This window comes from Hemitrygon akajei, chromosome 16 (genome assembly GCF_048418815.1).
Source record: "Hemitrygon akajei chromosome 16, sHemAka1.3, whole genome shotgun sequence".
Taxonomy (NCBI): domain Eukaryota; kingdom Metazoa; phylum Chordata; class Chondrichthyes; order Myliobatiformes; family Dasyatidae; genus Hemitrygon; species Hemitrygon akajei.
The window spans coordinates 24,602,388-24,627,055 of NC_133139.1; the positions used below are offsets into that span (position 1 = coordinate 24,602,388).

The 24,668-nt window shown below is 40.3% G+C and overlaps 1 protein-coding gene across 5 annotated transcripts in view; it reads left to right on the top strand.

The window, feature by feature from the left end:
* The window catches only part of arhgef18b (rho/rac guanine nucleotide exchange factor (GEF) 18b), a 234,939-nt gene that overhangs the window by 177,622 nt on the left and 32,649 nt on the right, over window positions 1-24,668 (top strand). For all 5 annotated transcript variants that reach the window (XM_073068428.1, XM_073068429.1, XM_073068425.1 and 2 more), the window contains 9 exons: window positions 4,853-4,997; window positions 5,451-5,563; window positions 7,502-7,642; window positions 14,713-14,966; window positions 17,900-18,025; window positions 18,118-18,235; window positions 18,996-19,250; window positions 19,573-19,649; window positions 20,088-20,266. In XM_073068428.1, coding sequence (XP_072924529.1) covers window positions 4,853-4,997; window positions 5,451-5,563; window positions 7,502-7,642; window positions 14,713-14,966; window positions 17,900-18,025; window positions 18,118-18,235; window positions 18,996-19,250; window positions 19,573-19,649; window positions 20,088-20,266 — 1,408 coding nt within the window. The remainder of the gene's footprint in view (window positions 1-4,852; window positions 4,998-5,450; window positions 5,564-7,501; window positions 7,643-14,712; window positions 14,967-17,899; window positions 18,026-18,117; window positions 18,236-18,995; window positions 19,251-19,572; window positions 19,650-20,087; window positions 20,267-24,668) is intronic.

Consider the following 24,668-nt stretch of genomic DNA (forward strand, 5'->3'; position numbering starts at 1 on the left):
GAGTTGAGGGTAATGGATAGAGGATTGGTTAACCAATAGAATGCAGAAGTTGAGATAAATGGTGTGTCTCTTGTTGGCAGTGATCAGTGGAGTGCCACAGGGGTAGTCTCTGGGCCTGCAATTATTTGTGATACACTTTAAAGATTTGGCAGATTGCCGATGATGCTAAATTGAATGGAATTGTGCAGGCGATACAAAGAATCTACAGAGATATAGCGAAGATCTGGCAGTTAGAGTACAAAATTAGTAAATGCAAGCTCATCCACTTTGAAAGGAAAATTAGAAGATTATTATTTAAGTGGTGAAAGACTGCAGTATGCTGTTGTGCAAAGAAACTTGGGAGTGCTTCTACATGAATTGCAAAAGGTTGGTTTGCAGATGCAACAGGTTATCAAGAAGGGAAATAGAATATTGTCCTTCATTGATAGAGGAATTGAATTTAAGAGCAGGGAGTTTCTGCTGCAACTGTATAGGGTACTGATGAGGCTACACCTACAGGTCCTTGAGTAGGATTTCTAGAATTTAGACTACAAAATGCCTTCACAGCATCATGGATGCTTGAAGGACAGCCTTCAGTTGATGTTTTTGCCTCCCTGCAACCTTTGAACTCTGGTGTTAGATAGAACTGATCTGGGAGGTACTGCTGGTTATCCCAGGGAAGTGCACTTTTTGGTTTTTTATATTGTAACCTCAGTGTATCAGTGCTGGAGTTAATGAAAGTTTAAAGTGTGGGCAGAGTTCTAATCAAGTGGATTGCCTTGTTCTGCATATTGTCATGTTACCTCAGGACTGGATTTGCACTTATCCCAAGTGGAAAGTTTTTCATCATACTTCTGGTTCCAAGACCCAAGTCTTGTTAGCTTTGGGACATCAAGAAGTAAGTCACTTACAACAGGGTTCCTGTCATTTAGCCACAATATTTATTTAACTGATCCAGTTGAGTTTCTGGCCAATGGTAAGCTTCACAAGATCGGTGGTAGGAAATTTGACAATAGAAAAGCATTCATTAAGGGTAAATGGTTAGTTTGACTTTTGTTCAAGATGGTTATTGCCTGGCACTTTTATGGTGTAAGTGGTACTTACCACTTTCTTGAAGTTGCCAGTTGTTTCTGTCTAACTCAATTGATGATTTCACAAGGCACCAGACATTACTCAGTGGGCAGATAGGGGGATTCTGGGCAAATATGAATGACTTCTGACTCCCCTTACTGTCCACCACCCAATGCACCTCTGTACATACCTAAAACCAATCTGCATTTTTGTCTGACCTGCCCTACTGTGGTTTGTCACCTTGTAATTCATCCTCATAAGTGCACAGAGGCTCTGTAAAAGGGCTTGCCTTTATATAGCATTTTTCCTGCCAAAGTCACATTACAGCAAATTAATGTAGGAAATGCTGCAACCAATTTAAGCACAAATTGTTAGAGACTTTAATAATGACTGTCTAAGCTTTCCTTTAATGGTTGTGGAAGGGTGAACTTTAGCCAGAAAATTTCTAAGCCAAGGTGGGTGAAATTCATTTTCTTCCATGGCTGGAAACACTTGGAGAGCTGTGGCTTATTTAATTATTGCTGCACTTGCACACTACAAATGAGCTGTTGGCTGAGGGGTAGGATTTACCCTTGAATCTGCACAGTGACATAATTCACACTTGGAGGAATGGAGAGAAACTTGGAACAAAATCTTAATGTAGAGGTAACTTGGCACTAAGAGTGTTTCATTTTGAATAGGTTTATCCGCATTTGTGTTTTGCACTTTTTTGCAACAAGTTTGCAGAAATAGATTTTTAAAAATCTGTAATGTGTGCAAAAGGTTCTCTGAATGCAAGCAGTCCTTATTTGGATATTATTCTGGGAGTCTAAGTCTGCAACTACATACTTTTATCACTAGATGGAGTTTTGGTCCCTGTGCCACAGATTGTCATTCCTATGCTGATTGTCACTTGGTGTGTGGAAGCACTGGCCGTCCTGTGAGAGAACAGTCTCCCAGTAATTTATAAACTAATTTAGAGAATATTATGAGGTGGACTAATTTGTAAGGAAGGAGGTTATCACAATAATATCTGCAGATGCTGGAAATCCAAAGCAACACACACAAAATGCTGGAGGAACTCAGCAGGCCAGGCAGCATCTACGGAAGAGAGTACAGTCTCCGTTTTGGGCCGAGACCCTTCATTAGGACTGGAAAGGAAGAGGAGAAGTCAGAGTAAGAAGGCTTCCTCTCCTCCCCCCTGGCTTCTCTTCCTTTCCTGAAGAAGGGCCTCGTACAGAAATATTGGCTGTTTATTCTTTTCTACAGATGCTGCCTGGCCTGCTGAGTTCCCCAAGCATTTTGTGTGTGGTTCTTTGTAAGGGGGGTATTTTTGTTGTTATTGAGGAATGTTTCATATTTTATATTTCCATCTTTCCTTTACTGCATATCGGGTCATTCAGTGCAATCCCATCAGTCCAGTTTCCTTCACACTTCTTTGTAACATATTCTCTCACTTAACCCATTAACACCCTTCCCCCACTAACTCCACCAACTGCCAACATGAGGGGTATTTTATAGTAACCAATTAACATAGAGCATGTCTTTGAGTTGAGACAAACCTAGAGCACTTTGGTGAAAATGTGGGCAACTGTAGATATCAGAATTGAACTTGGGCTGCTAGAACCATTAAACAGTCATACACTTGCAATGCCAGTGTGCCACTCATGGGGAATAGTTCATTAGATCCTGAATTGAATATGTAATCTAATCCTACACTTTGCCTTCATGTGGAGTGCTTCCAACTGGCTGAGATTCCTGAGTTCAGCTTGTATTATCCAGGTCACACTGGTCTTTAAATCAGTATTTGAACCGGGCCGCAGCCTAACAGCTGACAAGCAGTGCTTTTGATTGAAGGAGTAGATTAAGTTTTTATCCAAGACAACCTTGGGTTGTGCTGCCCTGTGTCATAAGTTGACCAAACAATTAAAGTTTTGTTTTGCTCATCAAGGTAATGATTTGTACTTTACAATTTCAAGCTCTTTGTAGTGGCATCCTTGTGGTTCAGGGTTTAGATGCAGTGGAAAGCTCATTTTGTTAGATCTAAACAATGTGCCACAAAGACTTGAAGTGCTCCTGAACTGCAACAGTGTGGTAATTTCCATTTACTACGTGATCTATCCCTGAGCCCCTCAGGTTTGTCTGCAGTGGCAACTTAGTGGGCAGTTGTATGTCACAGAGCAGCTCCTATTGTTTACACTGTGGCCTCCTTTAAGTTGGTGAAATAAAGTACAGAATAGTCGATTGTTTTAATGAGTACCTGGTTGTGCTCTGGTTGCAGTAGTCATCATGAGCTAATGGGTGCATGCAATTTTAATTCTCCTCCCCACTCCCACATCAATCTGTCTTCCTTGACCTTTTCCATTATTACAGTGAGGCGAGATTCAAATTAGAAAAACAGCACTCATATTCCACTTGGATAGCTACCCAATGATGCAAACATAGAATGTTCCCATTTCCGGTAATCCACGCTCACGCTCAATCCTTCCCCCACCTGACCATCTGGCCACCCATCAGTAAACCTGTAATCCACCTCCATTCCCACCCCATATTGCAATCTTTCCTCTTCCTCCACCACCACCCCCCCCCACACTAATCCTGATGAAGGGCCTTCATCAAAAATGTCAGCTTACACTTTTTGCCTCCACGGATGCTGCTTGACCCGCCGAGTTCTTCCATTTGATTTTATTTCGTTCCATATCCCAGTGCTTAATTTGGAAACAGCTCTAAGAAGGTGTATCAGTGGCACAAAATTATTAGGCATAGCTAACTCTCCATGGCTGTGTTGTATTTCCATTAGAATATTTTAGTTTCTACTTCCTCATCTAAGTGAACTTCCTTTATCTCTGGACTGTTTCACCATCAGAGATTTTGCAGCAAAACTTGATCATTTTGAAAGGTTTTTAAACTAACTTTGCAGCAAGATTGTTCCTCTGGTTAAAACCTTTGGAATGTTAATGCTGACCAGAGTCACTGAAATAAACATCACGAGCTTCAATTCACTTGCTAATTTAAAGCATTAAATGTCTACCGGTAGTTTGTTCTCAGCATTGCACTGGAAAGGCAGTCCTTAATACATCAGCCTTGGTGTGAAGCAGTTCAAATCATTTGGGAGGTTTTAAATCAACTATATAAATATGATTCTTTATCTTATAAAAAATACTTGAGGTAATAACTAATTTCTAATTAAGTAAAGGAACAATAGCGTGGTGAATTTCGTAGATATATGTTTGAGAATGAACTTTTAGCCTGCAGGGTGAAGGTGTTCAAAGACTAAGGTACAGGACAGAGGGTCATGTGTGGTTTGAAGGCTTAGAGGCAAGGACATTGGTGGATGGAAGAGCTATGGAAATGGTGGCATGGTGGATTTGTGGGCTTCATTTGTGGGCTATGGAGTAGTAGTCATTGATCTGAAATTTTAACTCTATTTCTCTCTGTAATGGTGCTGTCAGACCTGAGTATTTCCATTGTTTTCTGTTTTTAATCAACTAGTATTTGCATTTTCCTGTGTTTTTTGGCCATTTGCATCCTGCTAAACTCAGATTCACCTTGCCTCAAGTTACGACCACTTGAGATTGAATTACAAATGAGAAGCTAATTTTTTGTGTCTGATATAAACTATAGAAGGGCCATATTAATAAGGCAAAATATCAAGGAATACTGTAGAACAAAATCAGAATTGTGCCTTTATATCACTGGGTGGTGGTGCCAGTGTCAAGGATGAAAGTTTCAGGACCGTAAACAACTTGTAAGATTTGGGTTTGAGATGGAAGAGGCAGAGTTAGTCTTATTTTACTGACATTTGATCTTTTTGTTGGGACAGTGTCTTCGGTGAGGGAACAGTCACGGTGTGCACAAGTGGTCACGGATGGCATGCCTGGCACAGTGCGGAATACCGGCATGACCATTCCACCAAGACGACCTTCCCAACCTTCTTCATCCAGTGCTAGCAGTATCAGCAATCACGGGTTTGTATGACTTTATACACTTAGAAAATGTTAATTCATTAGTTCCAGGTATTGGGAAATATCGTGACTGATAGATACTTCTAAAACTTTGAACTATAATATCCACCCAGAGGTGTAATGAGAGGTAAAGTGATTAAAGGCCTGTGAAACTTCTCAAATCCACCTCGCCTGGAATATTGAATTAAATTATAAGAAGGAACCTCACCTGATGTAATCGATATTGATCAAAGAATAACCGAAGGAAAGAGCCAAAATACTGTGGGATACAACACCCAAATGGCTAACACAAATTTATCTTTTTATAGTTTGGGGCACTTCAGATAAATTTTATAAGGTCCTTTGTCCCAACAGAAATAGCTTTCCAGCCTGATTACATTCTAGCAATGTGTTGAATTTATTCTATCCACTATTTATTCTGTTGAACTCTAATGATGTGCATATTTGGTGGTTTAGAGTAACTGCAGGGGAGATGGAGCAGGAGCTGGAGAATGGAATCACAAGAGGTAAACCATGGACTGAGGAATCTCTAAGTCTGGTTTCATCATCTGAGTCCCTTGTGGCAGAAGGTAGGACATCATGCTGAGTGATGTATAACAGTAAGTGAGCACGTTCGGCTGTGTAGTACAATAAACATTGTGTAAATCTGCTCCCACTATGGGCAGAGCAGAGGCTGAAATAACTACAATCCTTCATGATCTGCTCTCCCATTGGTTCAACATTCAAAGTAAATTTATTATCAAAGTCTGTATATGTCACCATATACAGTCCTGAGATACGTTTTCTTGTGGGCATTCTAGTGAATCTAAGAACCATAATAAAATAGATGAAAGACTGTACTCACAGGTTGGACAAACAGCCAATGTGCAAAAGACAACACACTGTGCAAGACAAGGCAACAAAACAAATAAATAAATAAAGCTATAAAATGAAGTGTCTATGAAAATGAGTCCATAGGTTATGGGAACAATTTAGTGATGGAGCGAGTAAAGATATCTGGATGATAGGGTGGTAAATTGGATTAGTAAGTATGCAGATGATACTAAGATAGGTGGCGTTGTGGATAATGAAATAGGTTTTCAAAGCTTGCAGAGAGATTTAAGCCAGTTAGAAGAGCATACTGAAAGATGGCAGATGGAGTTTAATGCTGATAGGTGTGAGGTGCTACATTTTGGTAGGACTAATCAAAATAGGACATACATGGTAAATGGTAAGGCATTGAGGAATGCAGTAGAACAGAGTGATCTAGGAATAATGGTGCATAGTTCCCTGAAGGTGGAATCTCATGTGGATAGGGTGGTGAAGAAAGCTTTTGGTATGCTGCCTTTATAAATCAGAGCATTGAGTATAGGAGTTGGGATGTAATGTTAAAATTGTACAAGGCATTGGTGAGGCCAAATTTGGAGTATTGTGTACAGTTCTGGTCACCGAATTATAGGAAAGATGTCAACAAAATAGAGAGAGTACAGAGGAGATTTACTAGAATGTTACCTGGGTTTCAGCACCTAAGTTACAGAGAAAGGTTGAGCAAGTTAGGTCTTTATTCTTTGTAGCGTAGAAGGTTGAGGGGGGACTTGATCGAGGTATTTAAAATTATGAGGGGGATAGATAGAGTCGACATGGATAGGCTTTTTCCATTGAGAGTAGGGGAGATTCAAACAAGAGGACATGAGTTGAGAGTTAAGGGACAAAAGTTTAGGGGTAACACGAGGGGAAACTTCTTTACTCAGAGAGTGGTAGCTGTGTGGAACAAGCTTCCAGTAGAAGTGGTAGAGGCAGGTTCAATATTGTCATTTTTTAAAAAAATTGGGTAGGTATATGGACTGGACAGGAAAGGAATGGAGGGTTATGGGTTGAGTGCAGGTCAGTGGGACTAGGCGAGAGTAAGTGTTCGGCACGGACTAGAAGGGCCGAGATGGCCTGTTTCCGTGCTGTAATTGTTATATGGTTATATCTCCACTAGTTCAAGAGCCTAATAACTGTTTCTGAACCTGCTGATGTGAGCCCTGGGACTCCTGTACCTCCTTCCTGATAGCAGCAGGGAGAAGTGAGCATGACCTGGGTGGTGGAGGTCCTTGGATGCTGCTTTCCTATGACAGCACTCCATGTAGATGTACTCAGTGGTTGGGAGGACTTGACCCATGATGGACTGGGCCCTATCCACTACTGTTTGTAGGATTGTCTGTTCAAGGACATTGGTGTTTCCTTACCAGGCCATGATGTAACCAGTGTTGATTGATGCCACTGAAGACATCTGTGGAGCACCTTTGAGACTAGTGTGTGGTGATATTTAACTGCAGGGGGTATTGGATGTCCTGTAAATGGATGGGTTCTGGAAACTCCATAAATCGGTAGAATGTAAGATATGGACATCTGGCTGTGAGGTGGGGATTAGATAGTCTCGTGCTAGAGTGATAACTCAGAAAGGCTCATCTTCATAAAGTAGCACTGAGGGAAAGGGATGAATATAAATCTTGCCTAATCAATCTTCTTATTTTGTGGTTCAGATACCATTTACGCCTCTCTGAAGGCAGAATTGGAGGTAGATAGCCAAGAGTTTGAAGCTGAATCTTGGAGTTTTGCTGTCGACCAGGCATATGCAAAGAAACAAAGTAAGGAAGTCATCAAAAGGCAGGATGTGATTTACGGTAAGAAGTGAAAGTCTTCATCCTATTAATCTCTCTAGAAATACCAAGGAGTTTGAAATTTTGTTCAGTACCTTTGAAGGAGGCATGCCACATTTCCACAAGTCACAGTGATTTGCTAGTTGAATATTACACCTGGCTTGAGTACTTTTTTTAAAAAATACTCACTCTCTTTGTGTTGAGTCACTTGGTGCATTTGTACAAAAATTTTCATGTACATCTTTTTAGGCTCATCTGCAGTCGAAGGTCTGAGGTTTCACCTGGTCACAAAGGTTGAGTGTGGACTTTTCACAAAAGTCATTGCAAAATGCACTACGTTTCACCAAGATATCTTTGACCAATTTTCTATCCTGAGGCTGCTGTCTCTTGCAAACCATGGTTCCACATTGACTAAACTTTCCCTCAAATACTTGGTTGTCATCCTTTGTGGGTGAACTTGGAAGACATTACTATTAAACTTTTTGACCAATATCATCAGAGTTGACTTTAGCCTCTTCTTGCCCTAATGTCTGTTGTCACATCTTTTCGAGCAGGAGAACAGGAGCCACTTGGCATAAATCACTTTAGACTCGGAGGTGCCAGTGAAATTCTTGCAGCTCTGCAGCCATCAGCCCTCTCCTTCACCACCCCCAAACACTATACTCAGCTGTTTCAATGTTGCTCAAAGTCTACTTGCTACCCTTACTGGCTTTAAGCTTTAACTGAAACGATTCTCTTGATCATACATAAGTAATTTGGATCGAGATGGCCATGCGGCTCTTCAAGCCTTTACCCTTTCAGATCGTAGCTGATCTAGTTTTACCCTAGTTTCACCTTCTTGCCTGTTCCCTGTAATCTGTAAACCAAAAATCCTTTCATCTTGGCCAGGTTCCTCCTTTTGGGTGAGAAATTCCAAAGATTAATGAATCTCAGAGAAAGCTATCACCCTTATCTCCTTAAATGGGTCACACTTTAGATTCCCCACAATGAGAATTCTCAGCATTTACCATAACAACTTAACTCCCAACTCCAATTCCTATTCCCAAAAAGAATCTTGTGTTTCAGTAAGATCACTCCTCACTTTTCTCTTTCTTTCTTTTTAAATCTTTTTATTAATTTTAAACAAACATAAATGAAACATGAATACAGAGAGTTTGAAAGTACATAATTAATAGGTTAAGTATACATTCATGATCATAATCCATATATAATAACCTCCCAAACTCATAGTAATTGCGAAAAAAGGGAGTAAATAAGAAGAGGGAAAAAAAAACCAAAAAAGAAAAGAAAAAAAAACACCTAACCAACATGGGCCATTGCATTATGTCAAATATACACAGTAGCGTCAATAACTCTGTACCTCCATCCAAATAATTAAGGATAATAGAAGCAGGGTTTAGGAAAAGTCAGTTTAATGATATGAAAATGTTGGATAAATGGTCTCCAAGTTTCTTCAAATTTAACTGAAGAATCAAAGACACTTCTAATTTTTTCTAAACTCAAACAAGAGATGGTTTGAGAAAACCACTGAAATATAGTTGGAGGATTAATTTCTTTCCAATTCAATAGGATAGATCTTCTAGCCATTAATGTAACAAATGCAATCATCCGTCGAGCTGAGGGGGATAAACAAATATTATCCACCATTGGTAAACCGAAAATTGCAGTAATAGGATGCGGTTGCAATTTGATATTCAGAACTGTTGAAATAGTACAGAAAATATCTTTCCAATAATTTTGCAAACAAGGGCAAGACCAAAACATGTGGGTCAATGAAGCTACTTCAGAATGACATCTGTCACAGGTTGGATTAACATGAGAGCAAAATCGAGCAAGTTTATCCTTGGACATGTGAGCCCTATGTACAACCTTAAATTGTATTAGGGCATGTTTAGCACAAATAGTAGAGGAATTGACTAATTGTAAAATTTTCTCCCACTGCTCAGTGGGTATAAGACAATGAAGTTCTTTTTCCCATTCCTTCTTAATTTTTTCTGATACTTCTGGCTGTATTTTCATGATCATATTATAAATGGTGGCTACTGAACCCTTCTGGCAAGGATTCAGAGCTAAAAAAATTTCTGTAATGTCCATTGGACATAATTTCAGAAAAGACTGTAACATATTATTCAAGAAATTTCTAACTTGCAAATATCTAAAAAAAAAATGAGTTTTAGGTAAATTATATTTATTAGATAGCTGTTCAAAGGACATAAAACTATTATCTAAAAATAGATTACGAAAACATGTTATACCTTTTGTTTTCCATAATACAAAGCCTTGATCCATAAAAGAGGGTCGAAAGAAAAAGTTAGATATAATAGGGCTTGATAAGATAAACTTATTCAAGCCAAAAAATTTACGAAATTGAAACCATATTCGCAATGTATGTTTAACTATAGGAATAGTTATTTGTTTATTCAATTTAGATAAAGAAAAAGGAAGTGAAGATCCTAAAATTGAAAACAGTGAAAAGTCTTGTACAGATTTACATTCCAAATTTACCCATTGTGGGCAAGATGCTATAATCAATTCTTGTGTCCAAAATATTAAATATCGAATGTTGACTGCCCAATAGTAAAATCTCAAGTTTGGCAAAGCCAAACCACCCTCCTTCTTAGGCTTCTGTAAATATTTTTTGCTTAGTCTAGGATTTTTATTCTGCCACAGATACGAAGATATTTTAGAGTCAATAATATCAAAAGAAGATTTAGGAATAAAAATTGGTAGTGCTTGGAATAAATATAAAATTTTGGGTAACACTATCATCTTAATAGCATTAATTCGACCAACCAATGACAAAGATAATGGGGACCACCTGGTAATAAGTTGCTTAATTTGGTCAATTAAAGGTAAAAAATTAACTTTAAATAAATCCTTATGTTTCTTGGTAATTTTAATACCCAAATAAGTAAAATGATCTGTGACAACTTTAAATGGTAAGTGTTTATAAATTGGAACTTGCATATTTAATGGAAATAATTCACTTATTAAAATTCAGATTGTAACCAGAAAAGCTACTAAACTGAGCAAGCAAGGACGAAATAGCAGGAATAGATCTCTCAGGGTCAGATATGTATAGTAACAAATCATCAGCATATAACGATAACTTATAAGTCCCTTCTCCACGGGTAATACCCAAAATATTAGGTGATTCACGAATGGCAATAACTAAAGGTTCCAAAACAATGTCGAGTAGTAAAGGACTTAAAGGACAGCCTTGCCTCATACCTCGGAATAACTGAAAAAAAGGAGATCTTTGATTATTGGTGAAAACTGAAGCCAAAGGTTTATAATATATTAACTTAATCCATGATATAAATTTCAAACTAAAATTAAAATGCTGCAACGTATTAAATAAATATGGCCATTCAACTCTATCAAATGCTTTTTCAGCATCTAAAGAAATGACGCATTCTGGTATTTTGGATGAAGGAGTATAAATAATATTAATCAATTTTTTGATGTTAAAAGATGAATAACGATTTTTAATAAAATCCAGTCTGATCTTCAGAGATAATTCGAGGTAATATATTTTCTAATCTATTGGCCAAAATTTTACTAAAAATCTTAAAGTCCGTATTCAGCAAAGATACAGGCCAATAGGATGCACATTCAACATTTTTCTCAACTCTGTATACACCCAATCCTCTTGATCTTTCCTCATAAAACAGCCATTAATGATCGTGACCAAAGAAGACAGTCATTTGAAACAGAGGTTAATAGGAATTTCTTTAGATGGAGGATGGTGAATCTGTGGAATTCTCTCCTTAGAGGGCAGTGGAGGCTAGATTATTTTAAGTATTTAAAGAGCAGGTAGATAAATTTTTGAAAGTTTGAGGAATTCAGGGCAGTGAAGAACTGGCACAGTTGAGGCAGTGTTCAGTTTGTATTGTGACCAAAACTGTATTCAGTAGTGCCACTTAACACTTTGTACAGTTTTAGCACGGCCTGCCTACTTTAATGCAACATCCCATTTTCAGTCATTTTTGATTCACTTTCCTAATTCCTCCTTGTACTTTCATGCTAACGTTGTGTTTTCCGTACAGGGATGCTTGCTTGTGTGTCTAAATGGTCATTCTGAATTGACTACACATCATCTGTGCTGTTGCAATAATGACTTGTAACTGATTAAACAAGCATTCTGTTCACCAGAGGTTTTCCTCGGCCTCTCCTTTAAGCCAATTCTACAAGAGTGGAGTGGAGTTCAACATTTCTTCAGTACATAAGTGAGCAGAGGGAGACATCACTGTGCATTTTCCAACTTGCTGATGACAGAAGTAAAATCTCTAGTGAGGGGGAACTTGGGGCTTGATTGCAACAAAGAAAATAATGTCATGCAACGCATCCCAATTTTACCATTTATTGCTTAACAGCCCCAGGATGTTTTGGACGAGATTACACCTTGTGGCAGCTGTTGCTCAATTGGTAGTCTGCACCTCAGGAGTAGGCTTTAAATTTCATTCCAGAAACTTGAGCACAAAAATCTTAGTGGAAATTCCAATGTAATACAGGGAAATGCCAGAGATACTCTTTCAGATAAGTCCAAGGCCTGTCTTCTCTGGAGGGTATAAATAATCACAGTGCATTTTAATCATAGTGCATTAGTTTCCTGACCAATATTTATCCCTTAATAAATGTTATCTCTTCATTTTCATATTGCTGTCTGTGAGAGCTTGCTGTGTGTGCAGTTTAACTGTCAAGTTATAATGACTGTAGTTTCTACATTTCAGCATGAATATCATTAATGCATAAAAAATTAACATTAATAAAATATTTAGAGAAATACATCAAACTGCAGGTTAATAAATCCTCAGGGCCTGATGACCTACCTACCTTTGTTGCAATCAAGGCCAAATTTCCCCCTCACTAGAAATTTTACTTCTGCGATCAGCAAGTTGAAAAAATGCACAGTGATGTCTCCCTCTGCTCATTTATATAGTCAAAAAATGTTGAACTCAACTCCGCTCTTGTAAAAGTGGCTGAAAGGAGAGGCCGAGGAAGACCTCTGGTGAATGGAGTGCTTGTTTAGTCAGTTACGATTCATTATTGGAACAGCACAGATGATATGTAATCAGTTCAGAATGACCATTTAGACACAGAAGCGTCCCTGTATGGAATGTTAACATTATGAAAGAGATTGCTGAACAGATAGTTCAAAGTGCATTTATTATCAAAGTATGTATTTCTTTTACAACCTTGAGATTCATCCTCTTGCAGGTAGCCACAAAACAAAAGAAACAAAGTGGAATTCACAAAAAGATCCACACTATAAAGATAGTCATATATTTAATGTGTGAAAAAGCAAGAGCAAATCTTGCAAATAATGAAAAAAAAAGTGAACAAACAATCTGCAGAACACAAGCCACAGAGTCCCCAGCCTTGTAGCTAGTTCAGAGCTACAGCCAGTCCAAGATCTCAATGGCTGCAAGCCGTAGCCTTGGAACCAGTTTCAACGATGAGATGAATGCCGATGGCTGTAGACTGTAACTGAAGAGTCAGTTCGGCATTAAGGCTAGTAAAGCTTCCCGGAGTAGTGAGCTGAACTACAGTTTGTCCTCCACCCTCGGCCTCAATGCCTTAATCTTTTTAATTTGAGTCAGTGATTGAATCTGCATCGGTTCGTTACCCACTCTTGGGCCTGGTCCCCGCCACTTCATTCCAACCCAAGATTCAGTCTGGCCCCAAATCTGCTCCAGCATTGGCTGCCTTGGCTATACCTGCATTCTTGAGTGTCCGGTTTGCTGAATGTTGACTCTAGAATTGTTCCAACAACTTGGGAGGTAGAAAGTGTAACTCCCAGTATTTAAGAAAGGGGAGATAAGGAAGTACTATTTGGCCTGAAAAATCTGTAGTAAGGAAAATACTATATGCTAGGATTAAGGTGTGCAGTAGGATTGAATTTGCCACTGTGCAATAATATATGTACAAAATAATAAAACAGAGACTATTGTACTATGATGTGTGTTCTTCTGTTGCACAGAGATGAACTGTTGTATATGGTTATTGCATTTGGTAGGAAAGATTTTCTGTAATGATCCTTGTGACAGCGGAGCTGACTGAGTCTGTTTGGAAGGGAGCTCTGCTGCTTGTTCAGTAGGTCATGGAGAGGATGTGCCAGATTGTCCATAATGGATAACACTTTGTTTCGTGACGACCTCTCCACCGTGAACTCAATAGCGTTCGGGTTGTAGCCAAGGATGGATCCAGCCTTTTTGAGTTTATTTAGTCTTTTTGCATCACCAGCACGGATGCTGCTCCCCCAACATAAAGCAGCAAAGAAGACTGCACTGGTTATAACAGACTGGCAAAAGATCTCCAGCATCCTGCTGCACACACGGAAGAATTTCAGCTTCCTTAGAAAGTAGAGTCTGCTCATCCCCTTCTTGTAAATGGCCTTGGTGTTGGTTTTCCAGTCAAGTCTGTAGTCAAGTATTTGTACTCCTTCACCACTGCAACTTCTTCCAGAATGTATGCAGGACTTGTGACAGTCCTCTTCCTCCTAACTTCAATCACCATCTCCCTGGTTTTGGCCACATTCAGGAGTAAGTGATCAACACACACAAAACTCAGCAGGCCAGGCAGCATTTATGGAAAAAAGCACAGTTGATGCTTTGGGCCGAAACCCTTGGGCAGGACTGGAGAAGAAAAGCTGAGGAGTAGATTTGGTAGGTGGGGGGAAGGGAGAAAGAAACACTGGGTGGTTAGTGAAACTTGGAGGGGCAAGGATGAAGCAAAGAGCTAGGAAGTTGATTGGAGAAAGAGATAGAAGGCCATGGAAGAAGGAAGAAAAGGGGTGGGGGGGGGTAGGAGCATCAGAGGGAGGTGACGGGTGGGCAAGGAGGTAACGTGAGAAAGGGACAAAGGGATGGGAAATGGTGACGAGGGGCATCTAGTGATGCTTCCAGACTGTGATCAAGTGATTAGTTCACTTGACGTGCTTTGAGCTTGGCCCTTCAAAGCTGTTGAGGGACAGCTGGAAAATGGGAATAATCTTAATAGCTCGCCTTCAGCCAACACAGACTCAATAAATAGAATGGCCTCATCTTTGGTATAAATATCTATAAATCTGTGATTCTCTCATTTGTCCCTAGAACTAATGCAAACGGAGATGCATCATGTCCGAACTCTGAAAATTATGCTGCATGTGTACTGCCGGGGAATGGAGGAGGAGCTTCAGCTGAGTGACCAGCGTATTGTGAAAAGAATTTTTCCCTGCTTGCACCAGTTACTGGAGATCCACAAGTGTTTCTTCTCCCGGTTGAAGGAACGGCGGAAAAGTTCTTTGGAGGAAGGGAGTGAACGGAATTACCTCATCCAGAGAATTGGGGATGTCCTCACACAACAGGTAAACAGCAGGTGTAATTGTGGCTCATTGTTGGCTGATGGAGACTAAAGGAGCTTTACTGCTTCCTTTTATGCCTCAGATTGAAAGAGACGATGAGCTGTACCAAAGTGAAAATCAGAATATTGTCAGTACTGGAAATCTGAAATTGAAACAGAACATATTGGAAACTCTCAGCAGATTAGACAACACAGAGTTCAACCTGAATGAAACTCTGCTTCACTTTCCACAGGCGCTGTTGAGTGTTTCCAAGATTTTCAGTTTGTATTGTAAATGATTATGGTTATTACTGGATTGGACTAATATTCCAGCACTGCGCCTTTTTCAAGTATCATTTGATAATGCCGCCGTTTATTGTTAGTACTCAGTTTCCTTTGAACTGGGTAATTTGCCAAGCCATTTCAGAGAATTGTCAAAGGTTAAATACATCACTAAACTCTGGAGACATGCATAAAGCAGCAATGAACCAGATGAGCAGTTTAAACAATCTGATAGTTTCATGATTACTGTTAATGATGCTGGCTGCTTATTCCAGATGTTGTTTAATTACTTGAATTTAAATTCCCCTGCTGTTCTGGTTGGTTTTTAACTCATGTATGGATCAAAAGTCCGTAGGTCTAGTTAATCTAGTGATGCTTCCAGACTGTGATCAAGTGATTACCGTAGATTCCGGATTTTAAGCCGCTACTTTTTTCCCACATTTTGAACAGCTTTGAACTTTGCGGCCAATAATCCAGAGCGGCTAATGCAAGGTTTTTTTCATGCCGCCTCGTAAACATTTTGCCTCGTAACAGTAGACCAATAAAATTGATGAGTAGTTCACAGAGGTCCAATGAAATTGTACGATAAATCAAGCGCACTTTCACAATTAAATTATTGTAAATCAGTCATTTGTACTCACCCTCATCAACATGGAAAACACTCGAAGCATTGTGCTACCTACCCTCTTAGTTTAAACTATATTTGTTTTCTGTACTACATCGCGGGATGCTATGACGACACACCCGGTTTCGCGGCGTCTTGTGGGAAAATGCCGTTTGCGATGAAACGGAAAGGAGGGGGTCGAGCGGCGGAGCGGCTTTGGATCTGAGCGAAATCTGCTTTTAAATGCCGTTTGCGATGAAACGGAAAGGAGGGGGGGAGCGGCATTACGCGAGCGGCTTTGGATCCGAGCGAACTCTGCTTTTAAGTTAAAGGTATCAATAACTTTTCCTGGTAGGCTGCAGTATATATATTTTTTACCAGTCGTTAGGAGATATTGGAATGTTGTTCAGTAAAGAAGTATACGCAACGTATATTTAAAAGTAGCCGCGTACGGGCACGGTTCGAAAAAAAGCATTTGCAATATGTATTTGTTTTTGTTACCATATGGATTTAATTAAAAGTTAAAAAAATCCTCACGTGTAATATCTTTCTGTGTAAATATCTCATATTACAACGTGGGACACCTGCGGCCTAAAATCCGGTGCGGCCTTTACATTTAAAAAAATGATTTTATTTCTAAAATTAGTGCCAGCGGCTAAAAATCAGGTGCGCTCTGTAGTCCGGAATCTACGGTAGTTCAGATTCCACTCTGACTGAGGAATTTAAATTGTTAACAAAGCAAAGGTCTGAAATAATAGCCTAGAATTAATCATCATGGCCCTGAAACTATAGGTTTGTCATGAATTAAAACATCTGTTCCCTAATGTGCTTTAGGGAAATAAATCTTCTGTTCTAATTCCAGCTCTTTTTTACTCTAGATTTGCCGCAGTACAGGTGTCCTCTGAAGTGATCTCAGATCCAAGGATAGTTAGGGATAGGCAATAAATAACTGAGTTTACCAGTAATGTCCACACCCAAAGATTGAAATGTAATTTTAAACTTTTCTGTAGTTGGTTTGAGTGTTTTCTTGTTATTTCTTCAGTAATTACCACATGTTCACCGAGTTTACTCAGTGCAAATTTATATCAAAAACGTAAAAATAGTTGGTTTATTGTTTACTGATAAATACAATGCAGTCAACAAACCTTTCCACTTGAAATTTACAGGAATAAGCACTCATATCACTACAAGTTTGGAGAATTTTGGCAAATGCTGGGAACCTGGGCAGCACCAAGGAGATGGGGGAACTCAGTAGATCTGGCAGTATCTATGGAGGGAAACTGACATTTGACATTTCCTCAGGACTGGAAAGAAAGGGGAGATAAAGGCTGGAGGGGTAAAGGGGTAGAGCAAGGGCTGACAGGGTGGTAGGTGGATCCTGGGAGGGGGGAGAGTGCAAGTGAAATGAGAAACTGAGAGGTGACCGAAGAAGATAGAATCTGATAGGGGAGGATAGTACACCACACAATAAAGAGCAGGGGTGAGGAAGGGAGACCGTGGGAAGAATGTGTGGGTGATGGGGTTGTTTATTGAAGGTGGGTTTTTTTGTGTGACATTGCAACAAATAAATTCTGGATAGGAGACTGGTAGCTGTGAACCCAGAGCAAAAAGCCTATGCCTAACTTGAATTAAATTTTTAATTTTATTCATGAGATTAAGAACTTCTGCATGTTGGGTCATTGCAACAAACGGGGAAAATGAAACACAGTCCTGCTTAGACCACACCTGAAGAACTGAGCAGTTTTGGACACCTCGCCTCTCACGTGTTACAGTGCTGCAGTGAGATTCACACTCATCCACAGCTGAAATGGAAACTCAACAGCAAGTCCTTGTACCTTACCAGCTGTACTTAGTAGAACAGTGTAGACAAGGCTATACTACATCCTGCACCTGGCTTAGTGCTTGAGAGAACTTTACTGTCCCTGCTGATGTACTAAATTCATAAAGAAAATCATTCTTGCCAAATTTCCCAATTTTAAGAAAAAAGACAAGTTTTGCCTGAATTGACTACAATGTAGATATGTGGGGTTATTACTGGGGGAGGGACATCTATAAATATACTTTTTCTTCAGTTTTCAGGTGAATGTGGAGATGAAATGAAAGTGCAGTATGGAAACTTCTGTGGTCAGCACAATGAAGCAGTGAATTGTTACAAAGTAATGTATCAGCAGAATAAGAAGTTTCAGAACTTGATCAAGGTGAGCATGGTGAAGAGACCGAAATGGGATATTTATTCAGGCGTGTTTAGAAAAACAGACCTGTCTCATATAGCGTATTTTATCTTTTACAGAAATTAAGTAACTATTCTGTGGTGAGACGCCTTGGAGTGCAGGAGTGCATTTTATTAGTCACTCAACGCATTACAAAGTACCCTGTGCTAGTGGAGAGGATTATTCAAAATACTGAAGGTATGATACGTTTAACAGAAGCAGTCACTTTGCTGTTATGTTGATGAAGCTGGATTTTGAAAAGACTACCCATTTTGCATTACAAATTACTATAAGTTGCACATTTAGACAGACGTAACGTGAAGAATTCCACTCCTCATGTATTCATTCAGTTCACTTTTGACGTCAACCTGTAGTTTTATGCTTTAGGTCTTGCATGTCAGTGATCCAAGCCCTCTCTCCATACCTTCCCCCTTTACTTTATAAGCACCACAGTGGCCAGATTCATATACTCCATTTTCAGCTTGTGCTTCCTTCAAGACATTACTCTCTCCCCTTAACTCATTCGTTTCCAGAATGCTTTCTGCTCTGAATTCTGGACCTGTACCCATAGCCTATCCAGTTATGACACACTTCGTTCAACTGGCATCGGCCACTTATTCCCTTTAGTTTCAATCTCGGAGTGGCAGGGTTATTCCAGTTCTTCTTGAGTATGTGAAGTGATCTCATTAAAATTAACTTTAGAGAATGATGGATTGTACTTAATATATGTCTATCTGAGGACTCTGTCAAATGAGGTACTATTTGGAAGACAGAAGTGGGACATTGTAGGCATTGATTCATTGCATCACCCCACGTACACTGTTACTCAAAAGATAGCTCACTGGAGAATGTGTGATCCTAAGAGCTATGGAGTAGCGCTCAGGAAGGTAAAGCAGGCACACATGGAGTCTCCAAGACCTCACTAAAAATGATGATTGCTCCCCTTGTCTTTCCCTAGCTGGCTCAGAGGATCATGAAGAGCTGACCAAGGCATTGGCCCTAATAAAGGACACCATAACAGAAGTAGATGAGCAAGTGAGTCTGTACGAGAAAGCTTTCCGCTGGAAGGTGATTGTGGACAGGATGGATATTAAGTCGACAGCCAGGCTCAAGAACGGAAGCACCTTCGATAAAATCAGCATGATGCGATCAAAGAGAAAACTCTTACATGATGGAGTCGTCTGCTGGAAGGCGGCGTCTGGGCGGCTGAAAGGTAGAAATGCAGTTTGGAACTTGTGTTTCGTGACAGCAGGGAGATGTTCAAAAGCATCCTCTTAATAAGATCCATTGCAGGATTGTAACAACAGATGAATCAAATGGCGAGATTGCTCCCTGATTTATTAATGCCAGTAACTGAGAACTGCAGTGAGAAGGAATGAAATTCTATAGTGTAACTTCTATCCCAAGTTTGGGAACTAGAAACAGCAGCTTGCCTTGAAGATGGAGGAATGTGGAAGGGAAGGGGTGTGGTAGGAGGGGATCAGTAGCAAGGAGGATGAGTTATTAATTATTTTCCTATTCCACCTCTCTTTTAGACATTCTGGCTGTCCTTTTGACAGATGTGATTCTGTTACTTCAAGAAAAGGATCAGAAATATTTGTTTGCCACTGTGGTAAGTTTGCAGGGGTGGAGGAAAGGCCGTTGAACAAAGCTTTACTCATTTGTTAATAGACTGAAGGTGTACAGTACAAGCAATACGAACCAGTGTCACTCTGCTTCCTTTCCTCTTGCAAAAAGCAGTATGGCTCATATTTCACTCTTGTACTTGTCCGAAAACCTGTTGTGTAATGCCAAGCTGTAAGTCTCCTCACTCTGTGCAAACCAGCTGGGTGGGAGGTAAAAATGTATGATTGAGGGAGATTTGTCATCTCTGATTTTTCAAGGGATTTGCAGTGCTGGAGAACTGCTCTACAGTCTAATTGCAAAAAGAATGTACAGGAAAGGGTATTTTCATCTGTTTAGAAAAGTATTCTTGCCATTTGTTGTGTGTTTGTTTTAAGTCATTATGTTATTGTCCTAATTCAGTCTCTACCTCTCTCCAAATTCTCAGGACCAGAAGCCAGCTGGCATTTCACTGCACAAGCTGATCGTCAGGGAAGTAGCCAATGAAGAGAAAGGTATGTTCCTTATCAGTGCTTCTGACGAGGGCCCTGAGATGTACGAAATCCACACCAATTCCAAGGAGGAGCGCAACACCTGGATGGCAATTATTCGGGATGCAATATGCAGGTAGTGTAACACATCAAACAGTGCCTCTCTATTTAACCATCAATTGGAGAGCTATACCCACCCGCACAGTCTTTCTAGGTAATGTTGTCTTTACCAGTGCACTTTCAACTTGCCTGGGCTACTGCCTTTGAGTGGCTATCCCACCACTAATTCTCTGTCTCGTGCTCTTGGGTCCACATTGAACACTATTTACAAATGCTCCTTTGGCTAGGATTGGCAGGTGATCTGTTACTGAGAGGCAAACCAGTACATTGGCCTTGACTTTGATCACAGTATATGGTTTTGTGTTACTGAGTAAATTCTGACTTGACCATTACAAAAGTGAGTGAGCAAAGAGAGCTATTTAAAAGGAACGTGATGAAATGGCAAAATGTCTTCATCTTTGAGATCGATTGATCCTTCTATTTAATGCCATTTGCTGCAGTAATAATTTAAGTTTGTCTTTTTTGGTTTCCTGACTAAGGAATATCAACAGAAGTCAGCACCTGAGTCATAGGTTTGCTCAACTTTAGAGATGTAGCATCCACTGGATTACTGATGCTGTGCTGTGCTGTCATCCCTAACATTAAGGAAGAATTTCCTGATTGTTGAAGGCTAATTTTGACCTCAGTATGTTGTTGATTGGGTCCCTCAGCACAATTTACTAGGCCCAGTCATCTACACTGCCCTTTAAGTAATTCCTCTGCATCAGGAGGGGGCGATTATAAATTGTATTGTAATCAGTTCTGTTCACAAGTCCTCAGTTAAAGAAAGGGTGAAATGCAGACATGGGCATATGTAGCAGTTTTATGTAGAATGAGCAACACTCCGGAGGAACTCAGCAGGTCGGGCAGCATCCGTGGAAATGAACAGTCAACATTTTGGGCCGAGACCCTTCATCAGGACTGAAGAGGGAGGGGGCAGGGGCCCTATAAAGAAGGTTGGGGGAGGGTGGGAAGGAGAAGGCTGATAGGTGCCAGTAAGGGGAAAGATCAAGGGGTGGGGGAGGGGAACACCTACTCTCTTACCACCATTCAGGGCCCCAAACAGTCCTTCCAGGTGAGGCAACACTTCACTTTAGAGTCTGTTGGGTTCATCCAGTGCTCCCGGTGCGGCCTCCCCGACATCAGTGAGACCCGACGCAGATTGGGGGACCGCTTCGTCAAGCACCTCCGCTCCGTCCGCCATAACAGACAGGATCTCCCGATTGCCACCCACTTCAACTCTGCTTCACATTCCCATTTGGATATGTCCATACATGGCCTCCTCTACTGCCATGATGAGGCCAAACTCAGGTCATATACTGTCTGGGTAGTCTCCAGCCCCTTGGCACGAACATTCAATTCTCCAACTTCCGGTAATTCCCTCCCCCTCCCTTCCCCCATCCCAGTTTCACTTTGCCTCCTCCTCCAACTGCCTATCACTTTCCTCATGGTTCCACCTCCTTCTACTACCCATAGTGCTTTCCCCTTACATTCCTTCTTCACCTTTCCTGCCTATCCCCTCCCTGCTTCCCTCCCTGATCTTTCCCCTTACTGGTTTTTCACCTGGCACCTACCAGCCTTCTCCTTCCCACCCTCCCCCCATCTTCTTTATAGGGCCCCTCTTTCCCTCTTCAGTCCTGACAAAGGGTCTTGGCCCAAAACGTTGACTGTTCATTTCCACGGATGCTGCCCAACCTGCTGAGTTCCTCCAGCGTGTTCTGTGTGTTGCTTTGACCCCAGCATCTGCAGAGTATTTTATGTAGAATGAGAGTTTATGCATTGGTGTTCAGTTTCCTGTCTGTTACCTGGGTGGGTCGGGAGCCTGTTCTGATGTGACAATCTTCACTGCAGATTAAAGAGAAGCTGAGTAGGTTATCTCTGGGCCCCCTTTACAGCAGTTTGAACTTTCAGATTCTCATCACTTCTTCCAGTGCACTAGACCATCAGTGGCCATCTCCCAGTGTTTGTTTTATGCCCCCTTCTTCAAATCTTGCTTACAGTTGTGAAGATGTGTGACCATTGGTTGTGTACTATGGTGCCCGAACCACCACAAACATGGATGGCCAGTCGTTGAATATATGTTGACCTTTTGCATAACCCAGCACCTGTTAAGTTGGTGAATTATCCCATCAGCAGTGCCCAAGGCAGTGAAGAAGGAAATTCCAAGCCTTTTCTCTTGCCTTGCAAATGTTTTCCAAGCCTATACAGACGTGCAGTAAAACACAACAGATGAATAGTTGGGTGTTCTCCATTTGTTGTTGGCCTGTATAATCTTACTCAACTTGAATGTGACAACTGCAGCCTTTGTTGGTTTCAGCATTACTGGTGATTGTGGAACCAAGTATGTGAAAATGCCAACCAAATTCTTTGATCTAATTTTTGGCAGTATGGCAGTAGCCTGGACAATGACGTTTATTCCCCCAGATACTCGTATTCAGTTGATAAAGTAACATTTCTCTCTCACAAATTCCAGGTAATCTTGAATGGGGAGCCTAGTTTCAGCATTCAGCAGAATTACCATTACAAGGTTGCTAAACAGCAACACCTTGTGAATAAACATTGACTAGAAACTTATCTGATCTTGAAGCTGGAGCTTTGAGTTAAGAGTTTGACTATTCTACATAAGTGACTTGTTTCTTGACTCCTTAAAGTCGTTATCATTTAAAAGGCTACTGCTGCCAAGAGTGTGTTTGACTTCCTACCCATGGAAGAATGGAGCTCTGGCAGTACTCAACTCTGCAGCACATCAAAAACAAAGTAACCAGATCAGTCAATGCATCATCCTCCCCCTGATCATTTGCTTTTCCTGCCACTGGTGGGTTACATTATCTAGCTACAAGGTCCACTATCTCTACTTGCCCCTCCTATAATGCAGCTCCAAAGTCATGATGAAGGGTCTCGGTTTGAAATCTTGACTATTTACCTTTTTCCATTGATGCTGCCTGGTTTGCTGAGTTCCTCCAGCATTTTGTGTGTGTGGGTCCTATGTCTGTATTCTGCACCATTTAAAGGATAACAGCAAAAAGAGCCTACCGCGTGCAAATTTCCTAAAACAGATGTTTGTAAAGAGATTATCATTCCTCCATTGGCATTTGGTCTAAATGCTCAAATGCCCTGTTGAAGAACTTCTCCCATACAGTCTGCAGTAGTTCAAGGTGGCTAGGATGACCGGGGATGATCAATTGAATACGTTGCCAGTGATGCCTCCAAAAAAAATTCCAATTTGATTTAATATCTTTTGGAAAAGTCATTAAACAAAGGACTTTTTAGCTGAATGTAAAAGATCCAAGTAAACAAATGACTAACTTAACCGGAAGTCAGCTGCGATATGGCAGCTCGAACAGTTCTTAAAGCGAGAAATGCGAACTCAGTTCTTTAAAGTGGTATTGCAAAAAATCCAAAATGATTTTCACAGTCAAAGGAGAGATTTTCCTTGAAGTAATTAACTCTTCTTTCACGACATTACTGCTGATCCCAGTCGAAGTATGCTTTGCCGAGAGATTTACGATTGAAGGAAATAAAACGGCTTAAATGCACTGACCTTTCCTTGGCGAAACTCTGCATCCAACTCTCTGCTCTTTTGGCAAAGCAGGAGTTAACTTGGATACAAGTTACTAATTCCTCGTACGAAGATTAAATAAAGGTTGAATCTGTTTCACCGTTGACATTAACTTTCCTTGATCCTCCAGCTTCCTGAACTTCGATAAATCTTCACTCTCCGACTGGACTTTAGCAGGCAGTATTGTAGCAAACCTGCCGGCAATAACCTTTGAGACTTAAGGCAGAAAGTAAAACTCCACTTTAAAATAAAACTGTGTCATAACATCGAATACGCAGCAGAACAGAGTCACTGGCGAATTCAACCACAAACTGCCCCTCGTCACAGGGAGGGGTTCTCCTTTTATACCCTGTTGAAAAAAACTTATCACATGACCTCTCGCTGGCAGGAAAATTATGTCACTCCACCATCACAAGACCATTACATCATGCCCAGCAGAGCCTTAATTACATCATGGTCATGTGACAGGCATAAGATACCCACAGGTGGACGTAACACTTCCCTCCAAAGAAAAAATTTTGGTCTGTCATGAACAAAATTTTAAAAATTGACTACTTACAAAAGAAAAAGACAAATATATAAAATTTACCATGTACACATTATACATAGTATTATCATACAGCACCTTACAAATTATTACACAGGAGTGTTACAAATGTTAAAATATCACTCCATAAAAAAATTACATTGTACATTCAGCATCGAGATAGACAATCAGCAATTGTATTATCTTTGCCTTTAATATGAGTTATCAAAATATTGTATTCCTGTAACATTAAACTCCAGTTTAATAATCTTCTATTTTTGTTTTTCATCTTACTCAGAAACACTAACGTATTATGGTCGGTGTAGACTATGAGTGGCTTTTGAGTTGTACCAG